Consider the following 23,815-nt stretch of genomic DNA (forward strand, 5'->3'; position numbering starts at 1 on the left):
TGCTTGTCGTCCATCAATTCGGGCTTGGTCTAAAACACTACCTTATGTTCCATCCAAAGTCTGTGTCTAGCTAGATGACCAAAGAATTACTGGGTATCCATTGACCCCCTAAGCAATAGCAACGACGAGACGTACCAGCACAAGCACACTGGCCACCCATCCACATGCAAACAGCATTTGTAATCTTCTGGCATCATCGGATTATATATAAACCAGGAGTATTTCACAAAACAACGTTCCAATCCAACATTGTTCGCTCTCAGGACGCAGTCAGTAGATGTTCCCGTTGAAAATCTGACACCAGGCTACTGTCTTGTCTGGTTGTTGGGACGTTAAGTGGGCTGAGCTACATTTATTTTCCTCTAGGACTATATAATGAATTACCTTTGAAAGTCACAGCTAGACTGGTCTCGGTTCGTTTGTCACTCGCATCGATGGAGTCTTTTCTCTGTACCTCTGGGGTCTCGTGGGACAGCAAGAACAGATTCAGGGTAAGGTGAACATAGTTCACTTAGGTTTAGACGAAATAACGAAGAAACAGCACAACGCCTCATTAGTTTACTGTTTCCTTTGCCGTAATCTTGCTTCGGCGTGGCCCGAAAAGCGAATGGGTGTCGAGTTGACATGTGCTGACCTGTAAGGACAGAATGTAATAAAAGCTCACTCGCACGATGTATGAGGTATCATACGAAATCTGGGTCAATAGTTGAAAATGAATAAATTACCTGTGCCGATACCATAAAGTAGCTAGTTTACCCATCCCACCATCCAACTATACATAACACCAGACATCCATCCATCATACCTTGCCTAAAGTCAACAAAAGTTCCGCCCGCCCAGGTAGACCCCAACACCAAGCAAATACCAGATCCATTTCCACAAACGCCAACTTGGTTGTGTCTGGAACAATGTGCCCGTGCGTCCTTCCCAAGCCAGTCTAACAAGCCACGGGACAGATGACGGGAGCCGGACCAAGCCTCCTTTCCAGCCAGCCGAAAATAGACTCCTAAAACAGCAGCATTCCCATTCCTTTGTGCCAACCTAGCCATCAGAGCAGAATCTCCCAGCTCTCGGACCGAGGCGTTGGAAAACGCAAAACATCAAAGCGACTCCACAAAGAGACAAAACAACAAACGCAGCACCAAACGCATGTCCCGAAAAACACCTTCTGCGATATCAAGGGCAAAGAAAGTGACAGAAAAAGAAAAGCGCACTGGACTCTCTAGGCCACACACTCAACTTCGACTACTCGATTTTCATGGCTCTCGTCAGCCATGGGCAGAGGAGAAGCAGGAGCATCACCTTCTTCTTTGGCTGAGGTGCTCTCCCACAGCTCAAAGCTCTCCCCCGTTCCCTCCATAGGCCCCAGCACCGCCGCTTTGAGGGAAGTTCCGTCGTTGTTGCCCATGATGTCGTCGACGTTTATAGACTCCACATCGGCAATTGTCGTCCGTTTCTGCCGCTGCTCTCCGCCATACGATTGTTGCTCGCCCTGTTCTGGCAGGACGTGGTGCTGGTGCTGGTGCTGGTGCTGGTACTGATCGTTGTCCCCAACGACCGTCTCAGCTTCTTCTTCATCCCAGGGGACGAGCACCACGCTGTCCTTGGTGCATCCTTCGGCATAGTAGTCGGCGGCATTCATTTCAACAAGAGCACCCCTCTGCTTCTCAATGATCATGTCATCGACGTCGCCCACTCTGGCGGCCTGTCGAGCAGAGGTCTGGGAGATATCGTCGGCAGGGGGAATGTTCTCCTTGTCTCTGCCCTCGGCTCGGTCGCGACTCTGGCGTCGCTCAGACTCCTCGTCGCTGCTAATGTCAAGGGTGCAGGTGCCGTGCTGAAGAAGGTTCGTCATCTCTTGTTCCGGCGTGTCTTCGTGGATGTCAAAGAACCAGGAGGATTGCATGCCGCCCGTGGACAGCAGGAAGGAGTCCGAAGAGGCAGGGGCAGCAGCGGGGACGGGCGCGGCAGAGGTCCGCAGAGAGCCAGAGTAGGCTGGGATGGAGCCCTTGAGGGCGGCATCGAGCGAAAAGGGAACTGAGGAGCCGGCGCCGAGGCCAAAGGATGGGGGATCAATCCGCTGCGTATGGCGGCGCTTAGAGAGAATGCCAATCCGCTTGGGGCCGCGGGTTGGGGAACGGCCAGCTGGGGCGGTTAGGGGACTGGGCGTGCCGGTAGTGCTGAGACGGGAAGCTGGTGATTTTGGCTGAAGAAAGGTGCGCGGCTTGGAGGAAGAGGAGAGCTTGCTTGGGGGAAGACTGGCAGCGCCGTGGGGGTTGGAGGTGGAAGCCGCCTTGGTCATGACAAAATTGGAAGGCTTGAATAAGGGCTTCACGAACCCAGTTCCATCAGCGCCGGCTCCTTTTGACCGCTTGGAGAAGAGCACTGGGTCGACATTTTCAGAGTCGTCGGCGTCCACCACCTCGGAAGCCTTGCGCTTAGCTGGGGAGTTGGAGAGGGCTGTTACGGTCAGTATGAAGCCTAGGGCATGCAGGACAGAAGCAGCAGCATACCATTCTGTCGGTTCTTGAGGCTCGTCAGTGTCTTTAACCGCGTGTGGTCAAGAGGAGCAAACGGCTGACGGCTAACAGTCGCCATGGTGGGATTGTCGTAGCACACCACCCGAGAAGGAGGGAAATGGGTGACGCTGTGTTGTGCTGCGCTGGCTAGTGTGTCCAAGCCTAATCGAATGCCCGACTCGATCAAGGCGATCAATCGTTGGTGAACCCAGGCAGGGGCAACAGAAGCCAACAAATGCTCAGGATTTGCTTGTTTGCTTCTCTGCTCAGCGTTCCTTCTGAAATTTGACCTGTCCTGCTGTCGTGACAAAAGAACAGGAAATGCAGAGCGAAGGGGACAGGAGGGAAAGAGAGGCGACACGGGCGGGGCGGGCAAGCGAGCGAGGGCTGCGCACTATTCTTATTGCGCAAGCTGGTCTGGTGGGAGATGGCCAAACGCGATAGTATGCTGGATAGACGGATGGATGGGCTGGCCGGGCAAAAGCGGTCGCTCTTGTTCCGGTTTGTCTGGCTGTTTGACGTTGGGGTGCGAGAAGCGACTGGCAGCGAGGTGACCCAGACAGATGCCGGATATATGAGGTTGGGTGAGATGTCAGAGGAAGCGCTGGCAGATTACCTAGAGCTGCTGCTGTGGCAGGACAGGTTGGACAAGGGGGACCAAACTGAGAGATGTCAGCCAAGAGAGAGAGATGGGAGCTGAAGAGGGGAGAAAGGGAAGCTGTAGCCCAACGGCGATGGACAAGCTGGGAGGACGAGGTAAGGTAGGTAGGTAAGGTAGGTGGGTAGCTGCCCTGGAAGTGGTGGTGGAGGGCGGCGGGCGGCCTTGAGTGGTGGGAGGAGGGCACCTCAGCGCGAGGGAGGACCTGGATCGAAGTGAGGTGGTACTCGAGGTACTGCTAGAGGTACTCCTGTAGGTACTTCGTCGGGTGCTGGTGATACCGTACTGTGCTGTGGGCGAACAGAGAAAAACTCTACGCGTAGCGGCCATGCCGTTGGGTGGCTCTAATTGGACTCTGGAGCGCAAGGGAGAGCGCTGTCCACGGGAACAAAGTTGCCCACAAGTGCTTGCAGGAGCGTGCATGGGCGACAAGGCCTGCCATTGGACAGCGGCTCTTCAGCGGACGCGGTGTACACAATGCGCCAATCCACAAACGAATTAACGCGTCTTGGACTGCCCACTCCCTGTCCAGCAAGTACAGGATCCGCGTCGCATCTTAAAGAGGCCGTGCCGATTCTGCCCAGGCCGGCACTGTGAACTTGGAGAAGACACAGGTGAGACGGCCACCCCTCCTTCCTTCCTCCCTCCCTCCCCTCCCTTTGACTTATCTCTCTGTACTGCCTGCCTACATACAATAACTCGAGATATGCCCTCGACGCCTGAACAAAGATATTCGGGTGGCTGGTTGGGTCGCTGCGGCCTCAGGTTTCAACTGGCCCATTCGATGAGACTGCGCCCTGGGAGATGTTCCAATGCCACCATCTCTTGCCAAGGCGTCAAAAGAGGAGTTGGGCAGAAGAAACAAGCGGCTACCCAGGACGGGGGGATTTCGCACAGGCTTTCTTCCTTTCTTTTTATAGTGGCCGTTTGATCGGTTGATCATGGCGGGGGTTTTGGTGGCAAGCGAGCAAGCTTAACTCGACCAGCACCTTTGGGAGGGGAACGATGAACCCCTCGTCTTCAAACTGGAATCCACACTGCACACCCGACCTGTGTACCTCGCTCATCGAACCCGATTCACGTCACCTGTTTTTCCCCTGACGATGATGCGCAACCCCCCTGAGATGGCACATACAGGAAGAATAATGTATGTAGGCAGTAGGAACCATCATTCCACAGGCTGACACTACTGCAACTGTCGGGCGAAGTGCCTCACTCATCCCATTCATGATTTGTTCCTTCAAGAACCTATGTCGCAGCAGCTGCCAGCTGGCACCCGTCAAGCCATCTGCTACTGCACTTCCAGGTTGCCAAGCCTTCCAAGCTTCCAGATGCTCCTCAGAAGCTCTGGCTTTGGGCCTTTCCGTCATAAGCCGACCTCACCTCACCTCACGGACGAACGACATTTGTATCTGTCCTCGTGTCCATTCACAATGACATCAGCAAACGATGGCAACACCAAACCCACCCGGGGCGCCCTTATCGTCCTGGAAGGCCTCGACCGGTCAGGCAAGACAACCCAGGTCAAGCTTTTGGAGCAGCGGTTTGTTGAACTGGGCAAATCCGTAAAAGTGATGCGGTTTCCCGGTACGTATCTGCTGAGAGAAAGAAGCATGGCCGTCTAACATGGCCAAACCAACCCAGACCGCACAACCCCGATTGGCCAGATGATTAACTCATATCTGACTTCCCAAACAACCATGTCGGACCACGTGATTCACCTGCTCTTCTCGGCCAACCGCTGGGAAGCCGCGTCGCTCATCACCTCGTTGCTGTCGCATGGCACGACAGTCATTTGCGACCGCTACTACTACAGCGGCATCGTCTACTCGGCCGCCAAACACAACCCCCTTTTACCGCTCTCGTGGGCTCGCTCGCCAGAGGTCGGGCTCCCCAGACCAGATTTGGTTTTGTTCCTGGACCTGGACGAGCAAGAGGCCAAGAAGAGGGGAGGCTGGGGAGGTGAGGTGTACGAGAAGGCCGAGATGCAGAGGAGGGTGAGAGAGTTGTTTTGGGGTTTGAGCTTGGGAAAGATCGTGGGGGCGCCGCATTCTGCTCTGGAGTGTGCCCCTGGTGAAGGTGCAGGCACCAAAGGAGGAGAAGAGGAGGAAGTTGCTGTCGGTCCACCCAGCGCACAAACACCGGATATCAGTGGAGGGGTCGAGCACCGGTTCAGACAAGAGGAGGAGGACTTGCATGTGGTAGATGCCAGTGCGAGTGTGGAGGAGGTTGCCGAAGGCGTGTGGAAGGTGGTCAGGGACAGAGTGGAGGCGGTGGAACGGGGCGAGGTCGGGAAGGTGGTGCGAAGAGTGTCATGATTTATTCATGCCCCATGCCAACAACACATTGTTGATCGTATGCTATTGAATGCTATCCTATCCCTCCTGTCTGTAGCGTGCCAGGCTACATTATGTTGAATGATGGCAGATGCGATGTTGAGATCATCACCTCATACGTACAAATAAATCATGCATGTAGATGCGCCCGCCCAACCAAATGCTCCATGCTGTGTCGGCTGCGCTGCATCGCGCTCTCGTGTACAGACCGCGACCGTCTTTCCCAAAACGCCATGTTTACGTATCTTCTTTTGTGAGGAAAAAAAAAGAGAGAGAAAACAAAAGGAAAGGTACAGAAAAAGCAAAATACCACACCGTATTCCCGAATATTTGTACTAGGCATCGCTGCCACCCATCCTGCTCTTTTGTTGAAAAGAATCACAACAGCCAGCAACACCTTATCAACGCAAAGGGTATCAGTTGTTTTACCGGCGGTTGACGCCAATCAGACTCAGAAACTCGTTTCTCGTCTTCTCCTTCCTTTCAAAGCACCCCAGGACGCAGCTGGTGATGGTGCTCGTCGTCGTCTTTTCCACCCCCCTCATGACCATGCACAGATGGCTCGACTCCATCACCACGGCCACACCCTGGGGTTTGAGCACCTCCATGATGGCGTGCGCCACCTCCTTGGTCAGGCGCTCCTGGATCTGCAGTCGGCGGGCAAACAGCTCGGCGATGCGCGGCAGCTTCGAGATGCCAATGACGGCGTTGGACGGGATGTAGCCAATGTGCATCTTGCCGTTGAAGGGCACCAGGTGGTGCTCGCACATGCTGAACACCTCAATGTCCTTGACGATGACCATCTCGTTGTGGCCTTCCTGGAAGATGGCGCCGTTGACAATGTCTCGCACGTTTTCCTGGTAGCCCTTTGTGAAGAAGAGCATGGCTTTGGCGTAGCGCTCGGGCGTAGCTAGGAGACCCTCCCTGTCGGGATCCTCGCCGATGCACTCGAGGAGGGTGCGGACGGCGCCCTTCATCTTCTCCATGCGCAGCTCCTTCTGCTCGGGGGACTCGTCTAACCTCTCCCGAGTGCCGCGGCTGGGGCGGGAGAGGCCGTCAAAGTCGATGAGGGGGCTCGGCGAGCGGGTCAACGTCTCGCCAGCCTCTTCCGGTGTCGGAGCGATGGCGGGCTCAGGGACGGCCGCCGACGAGGTCGACGTCTTTCTCTTCTTCTTCTTTGGCGTGGGTTCGGGCTGGTCCCGGAAGTCGCGGGCTGGCTTGCTCATGCTGGAACGTCTCTCGGCGTTCTGACGGACGCTGGTGCCGTTGCCGCTGGCCTTGGTGTCATCTCCATCTTGGTCGTCGGCGGCGCTGGGGCGCTTCTTCTTGCTGCTGCTGCCATCCTTGCCCTTGGACTTTTTAGTGCGCCGGGGTTCGCCAGCGGACGAGGCACCCGAGGGGCTCTGGCTGCGAGAGGGCGATGCGAACTGAACCATGACGGAATGCGCAGACACGATGGATGATTCGGAGTGGGCGGAAATGTGTCGCCGTTGAAAGGAAAAATGGGGGAACTCGTTTGTTTGTTTGGTAGAAGGGGGAGACAGAGGATACAATGGCAGGCCGATGGCGCAAGCGGTCGAGTCAGGATTGGCAGACTCCGGTCCTCCTGCTCGGCGAGTTTTTTTTTCATGGACCCTGGATCCCAAACTTTGATATTTCAGTGGATACCCGAACATGGTTGGGTGAGAGGAGTGGGAGGTTTGACGTCAGGGTATGTAGTCTGCAGCAAATCGGGGCAGAATGAATACATGAACGTGTAAAGAATATGGTGATGGACAAGGTATATGCAGAGGCACAGGTGCTGGCGGTTAGCTGTGGCTGGCACATCACTTCATTGCCCCTTAGCATTGTTTTACGACTGATGGCACTCAATTGACCTATTGTGTTGCGTCCACCCGTTCGCGGACCGAAAAGTGAGCTTGCCCTTTCGAAAAAAATAAATCGCTGACGTTCAGACGCTGCAGTGTCCCTCTGCCCCACACCCCCCTGGTGACGCGGGGCAGGTGGGTTACTTAGCGCAGAGCGAAGTGGACCTTGGCGCAGCAGTGGCACGGGCCATGGTCTTGGCGATGTCCAATCTATTATCTCTACAACAACTTTGGAGCTTTGGTGAAGTTCGACCACTCAGAAAAGGATACCTATTCGACTCACCTTGCCAGGCAAGTAAAATATTTCATCTGAAAAAGGGACTTCATATTACCGAAGGCCTGGGAGCCAATCTCTACCAGGTCAGGTCCCTGTGTTAGGTTAGGTAGGAGGAGGTATCTACCAGACAGCAATCAAGAGCTCGGACCTCTTCGCGAACGACGCGGCCAATCTAATCTTTTGGGGACTGACAGCTTCATCACCGCCGTATTCACCTTCTCTTTCTCTCCCACCTCTCACCTCTCCCATCTCCCCCCTTGACGTCCATTCGCAACAACAGCGTCGCGATGAACAGCACTCCCAACAAAAAGCGCACCGCCGATGGCGCCAGCGTCCAGTCGCCTGCTCTCAAGCGACGCAAAGCCTCCACCATGTCCATCTCGTCCATTCCCGGATCTGCCCATCCGCTTCGCCAAACCTCATTCCCCCCGCCAGACGACCTTGCTGGTGCGCGATCCCCTTCGGTCGATTTTGACGCCATGAGCCACGTTTCGGGCAGTCAAGTCAGCATGAGCGTCACCGGCCCCCCCAAGAAGAAGCGCGGCCGCAAGTCAAAGGCTGATAAGGCACGCGAACGAACTCCCTCGGTAGTTGGCGGAACCGCCAAATCAACTGCTGGCCCTGGCGGCAGTGTGGTGTCCGGTGCCGGCGGAAAGAGCACTGCACCCGGCGCCGCGGGGGGTGCAGGTGAGGACGGAGACGGCGACGAGGATGGGGACACAGAGGTGGCCGCTACTGGCGCTGCCCTGACCAAAGAACAAAAGGAGGAGGAACATAGACAGAGGGGTATGTTGATCGGCGCCTTCAACGACGAACAATTTGACAGATTCGAAAATTGGCGAGCCGCCAACTTGAGTAAGGCTGCCGTGAGGAGAGTAAGCATCGCAAAAAGCCCGTCTCGCTTTCTTTTTGGACAAGTCCGCATGCTAACAACCTTTCTCCTACAGCTTGTTAATGCTACCATCTCGCAGTCCGTAGCAGAGAACGTTGTGATTGGCATGCGTGCTGTGGCCAAGGTCTTTATCGGCGACATCATCGAGAGTGCCCGTAGGGTGCAAGGGGAGTGGATTGACAAGACGGGGGAGAAGCAGACGGATCTACCCACGCCGCCTGCCACGGCTGTTCCATCACCAGCCGCTACCGGAGAAGGCAGCGGTGTGCCTCATTCTGGACAGCTGGGGCTTGCCGACAACACGGCCAGCAACACAGCCGCACCTGTCGAGGGGAGGCGTGGTCCGCTAAGACCAGAGCACATCAGGGAAGCCATGCGTCGCTACAAGACAGGCTTGGAAGGCGGCGGAGTGGGTATGCAGCAGATTTGGCATCAGCAACAGCAAAGCGGCGTTGAACGATTTCCCACGAGGACAGGAGGGAGGAAGATATTTCGTTAGGTCCGGGCCGAGAGCCAGCACGACCGAGCCAAGGACAATCATGCATATTTTAGGGCGTTTGGGTTTTTCTTTCCATGTCATTGCGCAAAGGTTGGTTGGTACGCGACCTGGGAGAGACATGGCTCTGGAGGCAAAGAAAGGCACAGTTTGATACCCACTCTTACAAGACACGGGAATAATGGGAGTGGTTGGCGTTGTTTTTTTTTGCTCTGCTTTTCTGTTGTTTTTCTTTCGGGGGAGGGGAGGGAATGGGTTGCTTCATGGGTCGAGTCACCTGCCAGGACGGCAGATAGAATTCAGGTGTAGATTGTTATGTGCATAAATAGGTACAACATAAAACAACTAATTACTTGGATCGTTAGTACTCTTCCCCTTCATTTACACAAGTGATATGAACCACCGCCCCCCCGTAACACACGCTGCCCAGCTCGCAGTTTTCCCCCGCTGGCACTTTGAACATGCCATTCGGGCCCAATGAAAATTCCTGACCACAGAGCTTCACTTTGACGATACCCTGGGCAACCGAACAAACCCTTGTCCTGGGCTCCTCCTGTTGGACACTGCCTGGGGCCGTAGAGGGCCGCCAGTGGACACTGCTTCCCGGCTGGATGGTGAGCAGCTGAAAGGAAATAGTTGGGGTCAGAGGAAGAGCAGACATCGAAGAGTGGGCGAGATAGGTCGAGGAGACCGCCACATCTGCATGACGTGTGTCGTCAGCTTCCTGGTGTGCAGAGAGGAATAGAAGTAAGAACAGGATCAGAGGTTGACTTACTCTCGGATTTGTCTCCCGTCCCTACCCGGATACGGCCGGGGGCAATCTCCCAGTCTGACATTGTGTAAGGCGGTACAACTCCCCGCGATGGGGAAGAGGCAGAAGAAGAAGAGGCAGATGACAATGGCAGTGCACCCCTTCCTGATCGTTGCGGCCTTGCCCCAACAGAGGCTGGAGTTGATTTGGAGGTCTTCGAGGCTGTTGATGCTGACCGCTTCGCTGCCGAATGCTTGGACCGAGAGACGGCTTGGGCAGGACGTTCTGGAGCTTGCTGAGTTGGGCGTGTCAATGACATAGACTTGGACAACCGCCCAGATTTTCTAGTGGATGTGATGCTCTCCCTTAGGCCTTGGGCAGTGCCGCCAACACCAGCCTTTGTCAGGCATTCTTGTGACACTTGGGCCCTTGCTGCTCGTGATAATACCGGAACGCCACCTTTTCCTTTCAAGGATTTACGGGTGGGCAAAGTGAAGATGGCTTCGTCGCTGCCGCTAGCTCCTGAAAAGCCACCTTTACTTGGCCTGGTTTTCGGTGCTTCAGTAGGCCTAGTTTCTTTTGAAGAGTGGAGGCCACTGCTCGCGGTGGGTATGCTCTTGGCATGTAAAGGTGTTTTTGCGTGTTGATCAGGGACATGAAAATGTCTGGACGACGTGTTGCTACGGGCAGGCAGGTCGACGACAAGAAAATTGTTTGACCGTCGTCCAGGCGTGTTGTAGGGGTTAGGGACTGGCACCGGTGTCTCTTTGTGCCTTTTGGGGGTCACATCGGACAGGGGAACTCTTTTCTCCGTCGTCTTTCTCCTTCCCGGTTGTCGAGGAGGTGCTTTTGGGGGGGCAGTTGCTGGATCGAGTGGTTGGCGAGAGATCACCAGCGCGGGCATTCTCCCTGTCCCAGGATCAGGGAGTTTTCGCTTCCCGAGAATGGACATGGTGCCATCGCCGTTATCGTTGAGTAAAAGAGCCCGGTGACTTGCCTGGAAAGAGGTCAGCAACATCACTCCTCACAAAAATCACGGGCACAGGTGGGTAACCAACGCTGAAATGCCCCCCAAGAGCCCAGGCCTCCGGAAACACAGTCTGACAATCCCGAATTGGACAAATCCATGGATATGGTTTATTGATTCGTGGTTCGTATCCCTCAGGGAAAAGGGCACCGGCTCCGGGAATCCTGCGTGCTTCGCCATCCCATGTGCCCGTCCACTGAGAATAATGCCGCTCACCACACATGGTGATGGGGCTAGTCTCGCTTGGCTTTGCAGCTTTGTCATGGACGCTCTTGCAGGTATCCCGTTGTCGAAACTCACCATTCGGGAGAGTGGGAACAGGAATAGTTGTCTCTTCCACTGTCCGCGGTTGATTACCTCTAACCTCCTGCTCGGTCTTGGCCTCTTTGGCCCTTTTGAACCGCCGCCGTGTTTCGCCTTGAATGCGAAAATCGTCTTCTGACCTTGCATCGCCATTGCCGCTTTGATCGTTGGTATTGTCACTGTCTACCCTGACAACTTCTGGCTCAGGCACTTGTTTAATGTTGACCTTGGGTGGGCTCGCCAACCGCCACGCGGAGACCGCCTTTTCCTGTCGGGAAACTCCAGCTCGTGACGGCGGCGTGACATGTCTCGCGTTCGAAACCAACAAGGGAAGCTCGCCATTTTCATGCCCGTTGGAGTCATGTGAGGTACGAGCAACTTGTTTCCCGTCATCTGTCGCGGCTGTTGAGCCGGTTCTGGTAGAGGGCCGTTGTCGTTGTGGAGAGCGGGATTGGTGCACTGGTGACTTTCTGGCCCAAGAAGGACTAGAGGTTGGTAGAATGAGTCTTCTGGTTGGCCTTGGACTCGGACCACCTAGCTCATCTAGTTGACCAAGTTCGTCTTCGCTGTTTTCGAGGGCGATGCGCTTATATTGACAATGCGATACGTGCGGAGATGGAGATGGAGACCGCAAGAAATGTGGAAGCAATCTTCGTTTGGGAGCTAGGAAGGTTTCAGGGGGGGCTTCGAGGTTCCGTTTCTTGGTGGCGCTTGTTGAGGAGAGATGAGATTCGTTGTCAGGGCTTTGCCGGTGCTGGTGAAGACCAGTTCCTACCTCTGGTCTGGCATAGGTTGGCCCACCCCTGATCCCAAAATAAGATGCCGTCCGAAAAGCAACAGGAGCTGGTGATTTGGAAGGGCCCCGAGGCTGCAGCTTGTTTTTGAACTGTTCATGCGCGTCGCCTTGTTCTACCAAGGCGACTAGACCATGTCAGCCAGTCTGCCGCTTCAACACATCTACAGGACAGGGAAATGGTATTTACCTTGTTTCTGCTTCCGTGGGCTTCTGCTCATACTCCGGGCACGGCCGCTGCCTCTGTCGCTGCTGGCCCTGTTCCTCTCACGGGCCTGCTTCAAGACCTTTTTGTTATACCTCAGGTTCTCGCTGCTAAAAACAACCTTCTTGCGTGCTGGCGTTGATGGACCAGACTCATGTTCTTCCAGCTCCCCAGAAGAAGGAACAGAGAGTTGTGGACTGCCATCGTCGGCGGCGCAACTACCGGCTCTCGTAGGCGTCTGAGAAGCCATGATGTGGCCGGGACTGTACATGGCGAGACTGATGAATCATGAAGGACCAGAAGGTGGGCACAATGCAAACCTGTTGTAGGCGAGATGTTGTCCCTATCGGGCTCTTCACATTCCAATACCCCGTCCTCTTGAGTCCCCTGCATCCAGGTCCGCAAAATGCTCAACAAGGGGAGGGAGGGAATGAGACGCATGCCAGTAGAGTATGCTTCCACTTCCCTCTCATGCTTTACTCTTGACAATAATGTACATTTCATTTCCTATCATTACAGATGGTTCACGCCTCAACCTTTCCGGAAGCGTCTCCTCCCTTCGCAGCAGCACCAGCCTTGACCTTGGCGGCAAACGCGCGTCTCTCGGCAATCCTCTTCTCACGGTTTGCCCGCACACGAGCCTTGTATTCCTCCCTGAGCTGAGCCTTGGCAGCCTTGCGCTTCTTGATGGCGTTGAAGCTGCACATTCTCTTTCTGCGACGCAGGCGGAACTTGGCCCTTCGGGAATCCATCTTTTCCGATCCTGGGATGGTTCCCACGTCACCCACCAGGCGACCAATCTCCCAGTTGCTCTCACGATAACTGTAGTCGTCCTGCAGTCTCAACACACGCGTGTTCATGCGGATCTCGGCCTCCTTCTTCAGGCGCTCCTTTTCCTTCTCGGCGGCGGCTTGTTGCAACCGTCTCTTGTGAAGCTTGTCCTTGATAAGAGCGGAGATGATCGAGTTGCCATCCTCGAGGGGTGTCTTTTTGGGCTCTCTGACGGCGGCCTCGACCGATTCTGGAGCCGTCTCCTCTGGCATCTCTATTTGCGGAAGACGAGTAACTGCTAGGGGAATGCCGCTGGGCGAGAGAGCATCGGGGGTGGCTGGGGCCTCTTCGGTCTTGCGGGGGACAGCCACCAACCCGAGTTTCCTCCGGCGGGGGGCGCCCGGGGGATAGGGGAGCTTGTCTTCACGGTTGAAGGTGACGCCAATGTACTGGCGTGTTGGGTGACGGGTGGGATCGCGGTAGTACTTGACGTAGCCAGCAACAGCGGCGTGGATGGTGTGGTCTCTTCCGAGGATTGTGTTCTCGCCTGGGTGCCATATTGTACCACGCTGCTTGTAGATGATGTTGCCGGGAATGACATATTGATCTAGCGGGCGCCAGAGATTAGTTACCGGCACAGTCTCCCCCGCTCCATAGCCTCCTGCTTTTTCGTCAACATACCACCAGTCTTTTTGGCGCCCATCTTCTTGGCTATTGTCTTTTTATTAGGGATCCTGTAGGCACCCTGCGACTTGACCGAGGCATAACGTGTTCCCTGGAGGGCGGCATTGGTCTGTTGCAGCGTGATCCTTAGCCTTGTGAATCGCTCTTCGAGACCGGCGACAGTAGTCGTGGTGGTGGTGCCACGCAAAGAGGCAGCAGCCCCCCTCTGAAGGGGCCGCTGCAGCTGTACGAAGCTCATTGGAACCTCTCTGCAGCGGACTGGTCACGGCCAATCGCACGCTCACTGCTGGCAGATCGGTGAGGTAAAATGACGGGGTCGGTTGGTGCGGGACTGACAGGCGACGACGGTGTGGTATAAAGTATTTCCTGGACCTTGTCCGTAGCTTGCTCGGCACCGGTGGGTGACTTGCCGGGGTGCAAGTTTTCCATGCTTAGTCATCCATCATCCAGGTTCCTGCCAAGACCTTGCCAGAGCCAACCAGTTGGTTACTGATAAGATAAGACTAATACACCAGCTGTCCGAATCCATGATGACCTCAAACTTCTGATCCCTTCCAATGGGGAGATTGCGCCATTCGCATTGAACATTAGAATCCCCCCCTTAACCACTCGCACTGCCCATCAGTGCCTACACGTTCGACATGCGATCCCTTAGTTTGGTTCTGCTCGCCCTCGCGACCATGCTCACTCCCATTTCGGCGCAGTTTGGCTTCTTTGACCAAATGTTTGGCGGCGGGGGTGGCGGCGAACAGGAGCAACATCACGGTCACGGTCACGGCGGGCACCAGCGACAACAGCAGAATGCGCCGAGCGATGGGGCAGGATATCGCGCCCAGTATGCCCGTCTTCATTGTGACAACTACCTCTGTCCCGATACGCTTGGTATGTTGCCATTTCCAACATTGTCAGCCTACCTTGTGGGATTGCTCGCTAATCCGTCTTTTAACAGCCTGTGTACACTTCCCCCACCACTGCCCTTGCCCTTGGCCTGCGCACGAAGAAAAGGTTGAACTGGCTGAGGGTCAAAGGATATGTGTGTCCCACGGAGGCTTCAAGGCCGGAGAGGCGGCGAGGAAGGTCGAGTTAGCCCGCAAGGGGCTGCTCTGAAGAATGACCATAGAGCAGAGACACAGACACAGCACGGGTCGCGCCATTTCTCACAGCAAAATGGCCTGGCGCAAACAGGACAGGCATGGAGCGTAACTGGTGCGCTGGGAATTGGAGTAAGGTAGTTGGCATGGGTCATAGACAGTGGCCATATACAGCCTGAAGAACAAAGAAGCACAACGAAAGCAATGGAATTAGACCGTCAACGATACCTCCCTGCCCTAGAGACAAGTTGAATATGCATAGAACCACCATTCCTCATGTCCAGCGTGCCTACGCCAAATGCTCACTCATGATTCATCTCCACAGCCCCGCCGTCGAGGACAGAGAATCGCAAAAAAGCACAAAAAAAAGAAAAAAAAGAAAAAAAAGAGAGAGAGAAAACAGAAAACGAATAAGAGACAAATAAAGCTTGCAATTGTTTATAAACCTCCCTGGGCTCCTGGAGTAGGCACCGCAGGAACCGGTGGCACCTTCTTGGTCTCATCGTCACCCTCGTCGTCTTCTCCTTCGTCAGCATCCTCCAGGTCCTCAGGATGCCCTAGCAACGAGGCCACATTCTTCATCTCGTAATGCTTCTTCCTGAGCTCTTCGAATTTGCGATGCTTTTCCCTCTCCTCGGCGCTCATACCCACAAAATACTCTTCCCCATCCGTGTCATGCATGCTCCCGTTGCTGTCCACGTGCACCGCCCTTGGTCTCTTGCTGGCCAAATCACCAAACTCGTGCTCGGGCACCTCCTCCTCGGGCTCACCCAGCGACAGACCGGGAATGTCATCCTCTGTCGAGCCTGGAGTCCCACCGGTGCCTGTCTTGCGCTTGGAGCCGTGATGGGTAGGGGGTACGCCGTCGACACGGTCCAGATCAATCCTGCCTGGGTCCAGCGGCTCCGGCATCTCGACGTCGTCGTCGTCGGAAGGGTCTTCGGATGGGTCATAATGCTTGGCGTAAGGGGTCTTGGGCTCGTTGATTTTCATGGTGGCAGTGCGCTCTTGCTCGGTGAGGTAGAGGTTGGCCTCGTCCCATTTGAGACGCTGGCTCTGCTCTTCCGAGTCGCCCCCATGGGCCGATGATGGTGTGCGGGCACGAAAGACGCCCGGACGAGTGCCGGCCGCAGACGAGGAGCGGCGGTGCCCGGCATTGTATTGCGTGTTGACAATGGTGAGCTCTTTGGCCTCCTTGGGGGTGAGGGGATGGTCAGGAGTGTGGCTGTGTGGGAAGCTGGGAGTCGGCTGGTCGACAGGCGAGATGGGAGGGGAGCCGCGGTACGAGTTCTTCAAGATGCCTATTCCCAGAGAAACATGGTGATTAGTAGGGGACTGGACATAGAAGCGCAGGGCAAGGTAGGTAACTAGGAAACAGGATATACCTTTCGGTCGCGGAGCATTGTGACTAGGCGGGGTATGGGATGTCGGGCTTGTCGACATGGCTCGGCGCTTGTCTGCTGTCCTTGTGAGGTCTTGGTCGGCTTGAATGTGCGTGCGGGTCGCTGAGTTGAAAATAAACAGCTCGTCGTCGTAGATGATGGAATAGGGCGGGTTGTCTGTCTTTGGTGAGTGGCAGTGGCCAGTGGCAGGCGGCGGCATGGGGGGTGGCCGTTGCTCATGAGAGGTGGGGTGGCCCTTCTCCCTAGGTGGGGTCATCTGCAGCTGCCAAGCTTTTCGGCCTTGAACCTTGAGCTCGACGATCAAGATACCAGTTATTTATTCATAGATAGTTGACAGGCTAGATCGCTGCTGTCTCTCAGTCTGTGTTTCTTTTGGAGGTAATCAGAGCTTCCTCTCCTTACAAGGTATGTACAAGCATGGTGGCTACGTCATTGGGCCCTCGACGCATACATAATGCGCATAATGTACCAAAAATGGCCTGGCAGGTCCTGCGTCAAAACCTTCAAAGGGAGAGCCCCGAAATACGTCATACCCTAATGCTTCCTCAGCGCCCTGCTCTTCCGGACACCAGAAAAACTCATGAACTTAAAACATTACTACTATATATTATATACACATAAAACTAGTGTGTGTAGATCCGTATCTGGCAGCCACCCCGCCTATTTCCGTCAACTTCCTTAGTCGTTGGTGTACGGGCTGTCAGTACAACCCTTCCCTCCGTCACTCATAAGGCATCACACCATCAACAAAGCACGCCCTTCTCACATAAATCAAGACGACTATGCCGCCTTCCCCCCAGTTACTTTGGCATCATCTGGCCCCCTCTGGGCTTGGATTCTATCCACAAGCCCGTCGTTGATTTCGTCCTCAAAGACGTCCACCTTGGTGGAGGAAAACATGCGGGCGCTGACTCCCTTCTGGAAGAGAAGGTCCAGCTCGGCAAAGGAGCGTCCGGTTGGCTCTGGTACCCGGAAGTATGTGTAGATGATGCATAGGAAACACGATCCACCCCAGAAAAAACCGGCGTAGTTGGCCCAGTCCCAGGCCCCTGGGTTCAGCATGTATGGGGTGAGCACCCCAGTGATGATTCCCACGATAATGCTGTCATTCGTCAGTATGAGACAAGTGTGCGTGAAAGCTTGCACCGGGGGTTACTCACTAGAGAACACGGCCAAGGGCAACAGTTTTTATCTGCAGCCGTCTGGTCGAGATCTCGCTGACTAGCGAGTAGCACACAGTTCCAACCGTGCTTTGATACGTGAGAGCCCATCCGAGCATGATGCTGCCCGTCGCAATGGCGCCCTGCTTCCGCTGCTCTTCGGGCACCAGTCCGAGGAAGCCAAGAACCATGAGCATGACGAACAAGCCGCACAGCCCGTACAGGTAGAGCGACCGCCGACCGATGCCACGGCTCATCAGAAACCAAGCGCTGAACACACCCACCATGTTGATTCCATACTGACCGAGCGCAAACCCGTAGGCTTGTCTTTCGCCCAGTCCGGCTTGCTTCAGAAAGTAGGTCGAGTAGTTGGAGAAGGAGTTGCCGCTCAGGTTCTGGATGGCCCACACCATGCAGACAATCTCTGTCCGTCTCAGGTCATGTCCCTTGAAACAGTCCCAGTAGCTGGCGCCGGCCGTCGTCTTCTCTTCCAAAGCCGTCGTGTGCACCATCATGTCTACTGTCTCGTCGGCGTCAAAGTCCACCTCCCGATTCAGACTGGTCAGACGCAGCAGGGACTTTTTGGCCTCGTCCAACTTGCCTTGTCGAACGAGCCACCAGGGACTTTCGGGCGCAAAGAAGATGCCCACGGCGAGGGGTAACGGCCACATCCACTGCAGCGCGTAGGGAATCCTGTAGGCCCATTCGTCCCGCCTGCCCAGCATGGACATGATGACTCCGATGCCGATGAGCTGGCCCAGTCCCCAGCAAAAGTTGACGTAGGTTGTCAGATAGCCTCTCATAGCGACCGGGCACACTTCGGAGGCGTAAGTGATGGTAAGAGTCTGGAAGATGCCCCAGGGCTACGACCACATCATTCAACTGTCAGCGTCTCTTGCTCCTCCTGCGATCCGGGGCAACCTTACCACACCGCATAGAATCTCGGCAGCCAGGAGAGTCTGAACATTCTGCGCCGTGAAAAAGAGAGCAATCCACCCGTTCAAAACCATCAAGGATGCGATGACGGTCCACCGGTAACCAAACCGCTCAGACACCCAGCCATTGATGAGCAGTCCGATCAGTTCACCAACCATGGCGCCATTACTGAGACCGGCCTGCCACGGGGCCGGCACCTCCCACTTCTCGCTGTTGGGCAGCTGTTCCCCGTACTTTTGGTTGAATTGAGGAAAGGCATCTGCGGGAAAGCCCTTGTGGTCAGCCAGCCGTTTTGCATGATGAACGGAGCGGGCACCTACAGAAGTTGTTGACAAGGCAAATGTCATATCCCTCCATGACAATGCATGTCGAGATGAGCAGGCTCCAGGCGATGGCCTTGGGATACAGCTTGATTCCCTGCAGCAACGTCATGTTTTGTTCCTTTTCCGTGGCCATCCTGGCACCGTGGATCACACGGTCGGCCGCCGTGAAATGGCCAGCACCCTTCTCATCGCCAGCCGCGGCCTGAGAAGGCGTGGGCTTGTCATCCGAAGCCATACTGGACGCCATGGTAGTGGGTATAGAAGAGTTGGAGCTACCAAAGAACGACGAGCTCGCTCACATGAAGGAGCAAAGGACTTTTTAAAGGTCGCGTGCCTTCGCCGCGTTGACTGCCGATCCATTTTCATCCATCGCCCCCCGACTTTGCACAAACTCCACGGAAAAATAATCCACAATCCAATCGCAGAGGAGCCCAGGTGTGACGCTGTGGAGTGTTTGGCAGGTTACAGCGGGGTAGATAGACTGGATGGAGTTGCAGACTCGCATAGGCATGGAACCTGGAGCCCCCTGCCATGATTCAATCTGAGCATCTGGTTCCCAGCTGCCCCTTGTGCCCTTTTCCAGACAGAGATGCATGCTGAAACATATGTTGGGTACCTGGAGGGAGGCATTCAACCTGGAGGTACTGGGCCAATCTTGGCCAAGGTAACAGTCGGGCGCCGTTTTAGACTCTATGTACCTGCGCTCTGTTAGTGTCGAGTGTCCACCCGATGCCCAAGGTAAGGTGCCATACCTCCAGGCCCTAATATAGAGTGAATGTGTACCTGGGTAGGCGTCTGTCACGACCGCGGCGGTGCGTGGGAATGCAAAGGGAAAGGGAAAGAAGGATGGGAGATGAAAGATGGAATATGGAAGATGCAAGATGGCAGTGCCATATGGAGAGCGCCGTGGCGCCCTTCCCCGCATCGTGATTCGGGACCCGATCGAGAAACGCAGACTGATGCCAGGTGGGATGGAGGTGCAGCAGCCAGCCCAGTCTGACTTTTTTTTTTTTTACTTGTCACAGACATATCTGCTTACATTAGGTCCATCATCAATCTTCCACGGTTCTTTCCATCTTCCATTTCTTTGCCCAGACCACTACTTGCATTATCGCCCCAGTCTGCCACTGCTGCTGGCAGCTGCAACAAGCCTGTAATTCCATCTCATCGGGCGCCATTTTCCCCTGGCTGGGTGAGGATATCAGCCACAAACCACAAGCCGCGCGTGTGTGCAAGCTCGGGTCTCGTATTGTCAAGCTTCTCTTCTCTCCAGCCTTCTCTCGCAGTTTCTCTCGCTCGACAAATTCCATTCTCAACAACCACAACAACAACAGCAGCAGCAGCAGCAGCAACATACTCCACCTCCCGGCAGGATCTCCTCTCTCCACCCTCCACTGCCCACGGCTCCACCGTCCCGCCCGTCGCACAGAGCCGAGCATGCTTGCGCTTCTCCTGCTGGTGTGAGTTTCGGCTTTCTCGCGGCCACCGACAGCTGGAGCCCAGACAGAACCCTCCCGTCCCGTCCCGCCTCCGATCGCCAGTGCTGTGGGCAGGCATGGCATCTCCAAGCACGAGCACCTCCGCCTCCGGCTCGTCTCCCGGTGCCCTACCCGGTCTGGCCAAGTTTGGCTGGTGCGTGTGTTCCTTTTTCCTTGTCTTCTTTTTGGAGCCCACGGATCTGGTTTGATTTGATCTAATCTGATCTGATCCGATCCGATCTGATATGATCTGATTGATCCGATCCTGTCCCCTCTTCTGTTTTGCCCAGACTAACAAACCCACGCAACCATAACAGCATCAACTGTCGGGAGCAGCATCTGAAATGTTAGTCCGGCCAGTGCAGCAGCCCGCAACATCTCCCATATGCACGGCCAAGTATTGACGAGCAGACTATAGGTGATCGAGTAACACCCACATGTGGCCGCTGCCAAACTTCAGGCCGGGCCTGTCGTCCAACCGGCCTCAAGATCCGTGTCAACACCGAGAGTAAGTTCTTGCCCTTTCTCTACTCTATTTCACACATCATCTGAGGCTGACAGACTGCCTGCAGATGGCAAGTTTAAATTCACAAGGAAACAGAAGTGGGTCAGGTTTCCAAAACGATGTATGTCAGTCCTTCTGGGTGCTAGTAGAGAGTGCCTTGGTTGCTAACGACGGCTGCGGCTGGAAAAGATGTTTGGATCGATGAGACCACGACAGTCGGGCATGATCAGTCCAGCCCGGAAAGCGGGGCTGAAGATTTTGATACCGACTTGTTGAACTATGCTGCCTCGCCAGAGCTTACCTCGCCAGGAGGAGCGACAGCCCCGCCATCTGCTACCCTCTCCCAGGAATCCTCAGTCCCGCCCGAGTCTAGACACTCGCCCAGTGATCTTGCCATTGTCACCAGATTCGCTGTAGACGGGCACCAGTCTGCTGTAGAAGAACAGCCGTTTGCGGTCCAACCCTCTCTTCTCGGCGTTGAGGAGCCTTCCAAGTGGCCGCTACCACAGGGTACCGAAGGCCATCTCATCCGTCACTTTGTTGAAAACCTGGCCCTCTGGCTCGACCTGTGCGATCCAAACCGTATGTGCGCCGTGACCTTGTCAATTCCCGTCCTGGTGGCCAGTGCAAAGCAAAGGCTAACACCAGAGAACAGAATCATTCCAGATTGAAGTGCCCCGTAGGGCTGCAAAGTCTTCCATCTTGCGAGACGCCATGTTGGCGTTATCTGCCCGGCATCAGGCCAATACCTGTCGATCCTATTACGAGGAGCAGGCCCAGGTCTATGCTTTCCGGTGCATTGAAAACATCAACAAGATCAGCAAGTGCGGGGGTCTCGCGGTGCTGGTCAACCGCGAGCCCAGGTTGGCTGAGAACTGCTTCGCTGCAGCCATCATTCTAAGAGTCATGGAGGAAATGCAAGGTACGTCATGAATATTGCGCATCTAGAGATAGAGACCATGGCATAGCAGAACCAACGATATGCTGACATGGTTCCAGAGTCCCAAACTCTCTTGATGGACGAACAAGATGTCAAAAGCCACGTGCATCTCACGGGCATTCGCGGGTATACAAACAGCTATGTCTCCCGCCACAAGGGCCTCGCCCCGGGAACATTGGCCGCAGCGTCGTTTTGGGTGGGTTTGCGGCAGGATATATATTATGCTGTCATGAAAAAGGCCACGGTAAAGCTCAGCCTGGTCTCCGCGCTGCCCAGCAAAGATCCATACGAGGATATTGAAGACGACTACTACTGGGCCAACAGAGCTGTAGTGCACTGCGCCAACGTTTTGAACTTCTGCCATGGTGACCAGGCGAACCGCACGTCTGACCGGTGGGAGCTGCTCGTCCAAGAAAATGAACATTGGGCGGCCCGAATGGGGAGGGGAGACAGCAACAAGCTGGCCATGCTGAGGGAGGAATCTGACTTTTGGGTGCCCTACGTCAAAGAAAACGACAATACCAAGCCCTTTCCAGAGATTTGGTATCTGAGAAGCTGCCAAGGTGAGGCGCACGACGCATGTTTCGAGCTCCTGTCCCTGAAGCTAACTACGAATGTTGCCGCAGTTATCGGGATGCAACACTTTCTTCTCGCCTCAGCCTTTCTGTTCTATAACAAGCCAAGGCATGGGATGGCCTCGATGGATGAGGCCCAAGCGCTGACGGTAGGTCATGTCAAGGACACCCTATAAGACGAAAGATGACCTAGCTGTTCTGACACTTGTTTGGCAGAATCACGTTCAGGCACTGGTGCGAGAAATTTGTGGCATTGGGCTCGGAAACAAGAGCATAGCTCCAAGCATGTTCACTGCCTGCATGGCAATTGCAGCCTGTAAGAATTTCAAACCCTTTTGCTTTTTGGTTGTGGAGGACTGGCTTGCTAACAGTCGAGTAGTCGGTCACTTGTTCAGCAGGCTCCAGGACCAGACTGCCATGCTGGCCATTCTCGAACAGACCGAGAAAGACCATGCTCGTCCCACGTTGGAGGTCCAGCAACAGATGAAGAAAGCCTGGCGCTGGCGATAAGGCTTGTTAATTCACATGTCTGCGGCCCTTTCAAGATAAGGGCAAATGTACTGTGTGGATGGGACAAGAGGGAATGGACAGTCTGCGTGTGTCTTGGAGTTCAGGCAGGAGGAGCGGTTTTCTCAACTAGGCCGATCGTCACTGCTGTGTCGGTCAGTGGAATCGGCACTTAGCTACGAGATCAGGTCAGCCTGTGAATCAACAACACCAGAAGCTAATGCATGTCTACCGCACGTGTAAGGCAACTTTGGTCGCCTTCATCTCGAGGTGCAGCTCGCCGCTCTTTTGCGGGTGCCACCCAACGTCGGGCCGCAACTCGTCTACGTCTACGCATAGGAGGCTGAACCTCGAATGAATGGGCGAGCTCGGTTATCACGTGGACCTCCTAGTGCGGGAAAAAGAAAACGGGGCGCGGCGCGTGATGGACACAAAAATCAGGGCAGAGGAAACGGGTTTGCCATCGCTACTATTAATGCTGCCTGCCCGCATGTTGCAGGAAGCGTAGTGTATGTTTGTCCCCCCCATACCACTACCTAGGACTTGGTGGTGCGGGGCGCATGCGTCCAAGCACTGCTCCCGACCAGGGACCGGGGACCGGGGTCGGTGATGAGGCTGGCTGCTCAAGCGTCCCCCCTCCCCTCCCCTCCTCGCGCAGTTTTGCCCGATTCCGAGCAATCTAGCATGTTTCTTCCGAACTGTGGATGGGAGCCCAAGAGTCCGGCTGACCTACCGGGGTAAGTTTCCTGTTCCTAGAAGGCTCAACGTCCTGTTGAGCAATTTCAGCCGATGTGTGCCGGATTGCTGGGAAGTACCCGCATCCCGGGATCGCGGGAAGGGGTTTATCAGGTAGAGAGGGCACAGGACGACGGTCACGGGATACGCATGGCACTGTCTTGGGGAGGGTGTGGGATCTTCCGAACGGCCGGGGAGATCTTATCTCGATGATGGAAACTGAGGTGCATATCCGTCCTGTCCTCCCAGCCTGGAGACTTCTACACACATACACGCTCATGCAGGTGCCCGGATACCCCCCAAAGACCAAGACAATGTCGAGTTGGAGCAAACCGCCTGCCGAAGCAAACATTGGCGCACCGGCGATGTCCCCGTACCCTATTATGAGTCCAGATGCCGGCGTCCACACTGTGGACGCACACCCCTCGAGGCAAACATACCTGTGTTCACGACACCGAATTTCTCCATGGTCTGATCTTCTTTTCTTTTTCGTGTAGTCCTTCTCTGTGTCTCAGTACCACCCCTCCTGCTCATGTCCGTCACACTAGCCTCGTCGGTATACTTCTTTTTCCCAGATGCCTT

The 23,815-nt window shown here is 55.1% G+C and overlaps 12 protein-coding genes across 12 annotated transcripts; 5 read left to right on the top strand and 7 right to left on the bottom strand.

Annotated features, from left to right (window-relative positions):
• Positions 1–679: 679 nt before the first annotated feature.
• On the bottom strand, positions 680–3,638 carry QC763_0046180 (uncharacterized protein). The gene is made up of 2 exons (XM_062905686.1): positions 2,514–3,638; positions 680–2,460 (listed from the first exon to the last, which is right to left on the bottom strand). Exons 1-2 carry the CDS (start codon positions 2,596–2,598, stop codon positions 1,223–1,225), a joined length of 1,323 nt encoding a protein of 440 aa, XP_062767722.1. The 5' UTR covers positions 2,599–3,638; the 3' UTR covers positions 680–1,222.
• Positions 3,639–3,834: 196 nt separating this feature from the next.
• CDC8 (Thymidylate kinase) lies at positions 3,835–7,119 on the top strand. The gene is made up of 2 exons (XM_062905203.1): positions 3,835–4,764; positions 4,822–7,119. The coding sequence occupies exons 1-2, from the start codon at positions 4,428–4,430 to the stop codon at positions 5,493–5,495; spliced, it is 1,011 nt and encodes a 336-aa protein (XP_062767723.1). The 5' UTR covers positions 3,835–4,427; the 3' UTR covers positions 5,496–7,119.
• On the bottom strand, positions 5,477–7,189 carry QC763_001000 (uncharacterized protein; the record flags this gene model as incomplete). Its single annotated transcript, XM_062905204.1, has 1 exon — positions 5,477–7,189. The coding sequence occupies one exon, from the start codon at positions 7,187–7,189 to the stop codon at positions 5,939–5,941; it is 1,251 nt and encodes a 416-aa protein (XP_062767724.1). The 3' UTR covers positions 5,477–5,938.
• Positions 7,190–7,902: 713 nt separating this feature from the next.
• QC763_001020 (uncharacterized protein) lies at positions 7,903–12,396 on the bottom strand (the record flags this gene model as incomplete). The annotated part of the gene is made up of 4 exons (XM_062905206.1): positions 7,903–9,745; positions 9,822–10,794; positions 10,856–12,048; positions 12,111–12,396. The coding sequence occupies 4 exons, from the start codon at positions 12,394–12,396 to the stop codon at positions 9,408–9,410; spliced, it is 2,790 nt and encodes a 929-aa protein (XP_062767725.1). The 3' UTR covers positions 7,903–9,407.
• QC763_001010 (uncharacterized protein) lies at positions 7,946–9,049 on the top strand (the record flags this gene model as incomplete). Its single annotated transcript, XM_062905205.1, has 2 exons — positions 7,946–8,533; positions 8,606–9,049. The coding sequence occupies 2 exons, from the start codon at positions 7,946–7,948 to the stop codon at positions 9,047–9,049; spliced, it is 1,032 nt and encodes a 343-aa protein (XP_062767726.1).
• Positions 12,397–12,649: 253 nt separating the features above from the next.
• MRPL2 (54S ribosomal protein L2 mitochondrial) lies at positions 12,650–14,032 on the bottom strand (the record flags this gene model as incomplete). Its single annotated transcript, XM_062905207.1, has 2 exons — positions 13,578–14,032; positions 12,650–13,503 (listed from the first exon to the last, which is right to left on the bottom strand). The coding sequence occupies exons 1-2, from the start codon at positions 13,816–13,818 to the stop codon at positions 12,650–12,652; spliced, it is 1,095 nt and encodes a 364-aa protein (XP_062767727.1). The 5' UTR covers positions 13,819–14,032.
• Positions 14,033–14,095: 63 nt separating this feature from the next.
• Positions 14,096–14,898, top strand: LCL2 (Long chronological lifespan protein 2). The gene is made up of 2 exons (XM_062905208.1): positions 14,096–14,462; positions 14,530–14,898. The coding sequence occupies exons 1-2, from the start codon at positions 14,222–14,224 to the stop codon at positions 14,685–14,687; spliced, it is 399 nt and encodes a 132-aa protein (XP_062767728.1). The 5' UTR covers positions 14,096–14,221; the 3' UTR covers positions 14,688–14,898.
• Positions 14,899–15,109: 211 nt separating this feature from the next.
• Positions 15,110–16,277, bottom strand: QC763_001050 (uncharacterized protein; the record flags this gene model as incomplete). Its single annotated transcript, XM_062905210.1, has 2 exons — positions 16,057–16,277; positions 15,110–15,972 (listed from the first exon to the last, which is right to left on the bottom strand). Exons 1-2 carry the CDS (start codon positions 16,271–16,273, stop codon positions 15,110–15,112), a joined length of 1,080 nt encoding a protein of 359 aa, XP_062767729.1. The 5' UTR covers positions 16,274–16,277.
• Positions 16,278–16,650: 373 nt separating this feature from the next.
• On the bottom strand, positions 16,651–18,740 carry QC763_001060 (uncharacterized protein; the record flags this gene model as incomplete). The annotated part of the gene is made up of 4 exons (XM_062905212.1): positions 16,651–17,176; positions 17,235–18,097; positions 18,161–18,429; positions 18,491–18,740. 4 exons carry the CDS (start codon positions 18,738–18,740, stop codon positions 16,855–16,857), a joined length of 1,704 nt encoding a protein of 567 aa, XP_062767730.1. The 3' UTR covers positions 16,651–16,854.
• Positions 18,741–18,812: 72 nt separating this feature from the next.
• On the bottom strand, positions 18,813–20,117 carry QC763_001064 (uncharacterized protein; the record flags this gene model as incomplete). Its single annotated transcript, XM_062905214.1, has 2 exons — positions 19,246–20,117; positions 18,813–19,191 (listed from the first exon to the last, which is right to left on the bottom strand). The coding sequence occupies exons 1-2, from the start codon at positions 19,416–19,418 to the stop codon at positions 18,813–18,815; spliced, it is 552 nt and encodes a 183-aa protein (XP_062767731.1). The 5' UTR covers positions 19,419–20,117.
• On the top strand, positions 19,511–22,501 carry QC763_001070 (uncharacterized protein; the record flags this gene model as incomplete). The annotated part of the gene is made up of 10 exons (XM_062905215.1): positions 19,511–20,125; positions 20,289–20,317; positions 20,390–20,479; positions 20,544–20,597; positions 20,666–21,058; positions 21,132–21,398; positions 21,476–21,979; positions 22,043–22,140; positions 22,208–22,307; positions 22,371–22,501. The coding sequence occupies exons 1-10, from the start codon at positions 20,049–20,051 to the stop codon at positions 22,499–22,501; spliced, it is 1,743 nt and encodes a 580-aa protein (XP_062767732.1). The 5' UTR covers positions 19,511–20,048.
• Positions 22,502–23,107: 606 nt separating this feature from the next.
• On the top strand, positions 23,108–23,730 carry QC763_001075 (uncharacterized protein; the record flags this gene model as incomplete). The annotated part of the gene is made up of 2 exons (XM_062905217.1): positions 23,108–23,235; positions 23,352–23,730. The coding sequence occupies 2 exons, from the start codon at positions 23,108–23,110 to the stop codon at positions 23,728–23,730; spliced, it is 507 nt and encodes a 168-aa protein (XP_062767733.1).
• Positions 23,731–23,815: the final 85 nt, after the last annotated feature.

This window comes from Podospora pseudopauciseta (genome assembly GCF_035222475.1).
Source record: "Podospora pseudopauciseta strain CBS 411.78 chromosome 2 map unlocalized CBS411.78m_2.2, whole genome shotgun sequence".
Lineage (NCBI taxonomy): Eukaryota > Fungi > Ascomycota > Sordariomycetes > Sordariales > Podosporaceae > Podospora > Podospora pseudopauciseta.

Bases quoted from the DNA above. Each gene is read 5' to 3' on its own strand.
- LCL2 (XM_062905208.1), top strand. From the start codon at position 14,222: ATGCGATCCCTTAGTTTGGTTCTGCTCGCCCTCGCGACCATGCTCACT. The intron at 14,463-14,529 runs GTATGTTGCCAT...GTCTTTTAACAG, and splicing joins CCTCTGTCCCGATACGCTTG to CCTGTGTACACTTCCCCCAC.
- CDC8 (XM_062905203.1), top strand. From the start codon at position 4,428: ATGTCGCAGCAGCTGCCAGCTGGCACCCGTCAAGCCATCTGCTACTGC. The intron at 4,765-4,821 runs GTACGTATCTGC...AAACCAACCCAG, and splicing joins AAAAGTGATGCGGTTTCCCG to ACCGCACAACCCCGATTGGC.
- QC763_0046180 (XM_062905686.1), bottom strand. From the start codon at position 2,598: ATGGCGACTGTTAGCCGTCAGCCGTTTGCTCCTCTTGACCACACGCGG. The intron at 2,461-2,513 runs GTATGCTGCTGC...TGACCGTAACAG, and splicing joins CCTCAAGAACCGACAGAATG to CCCTCTCCAACTCCCCAGCT.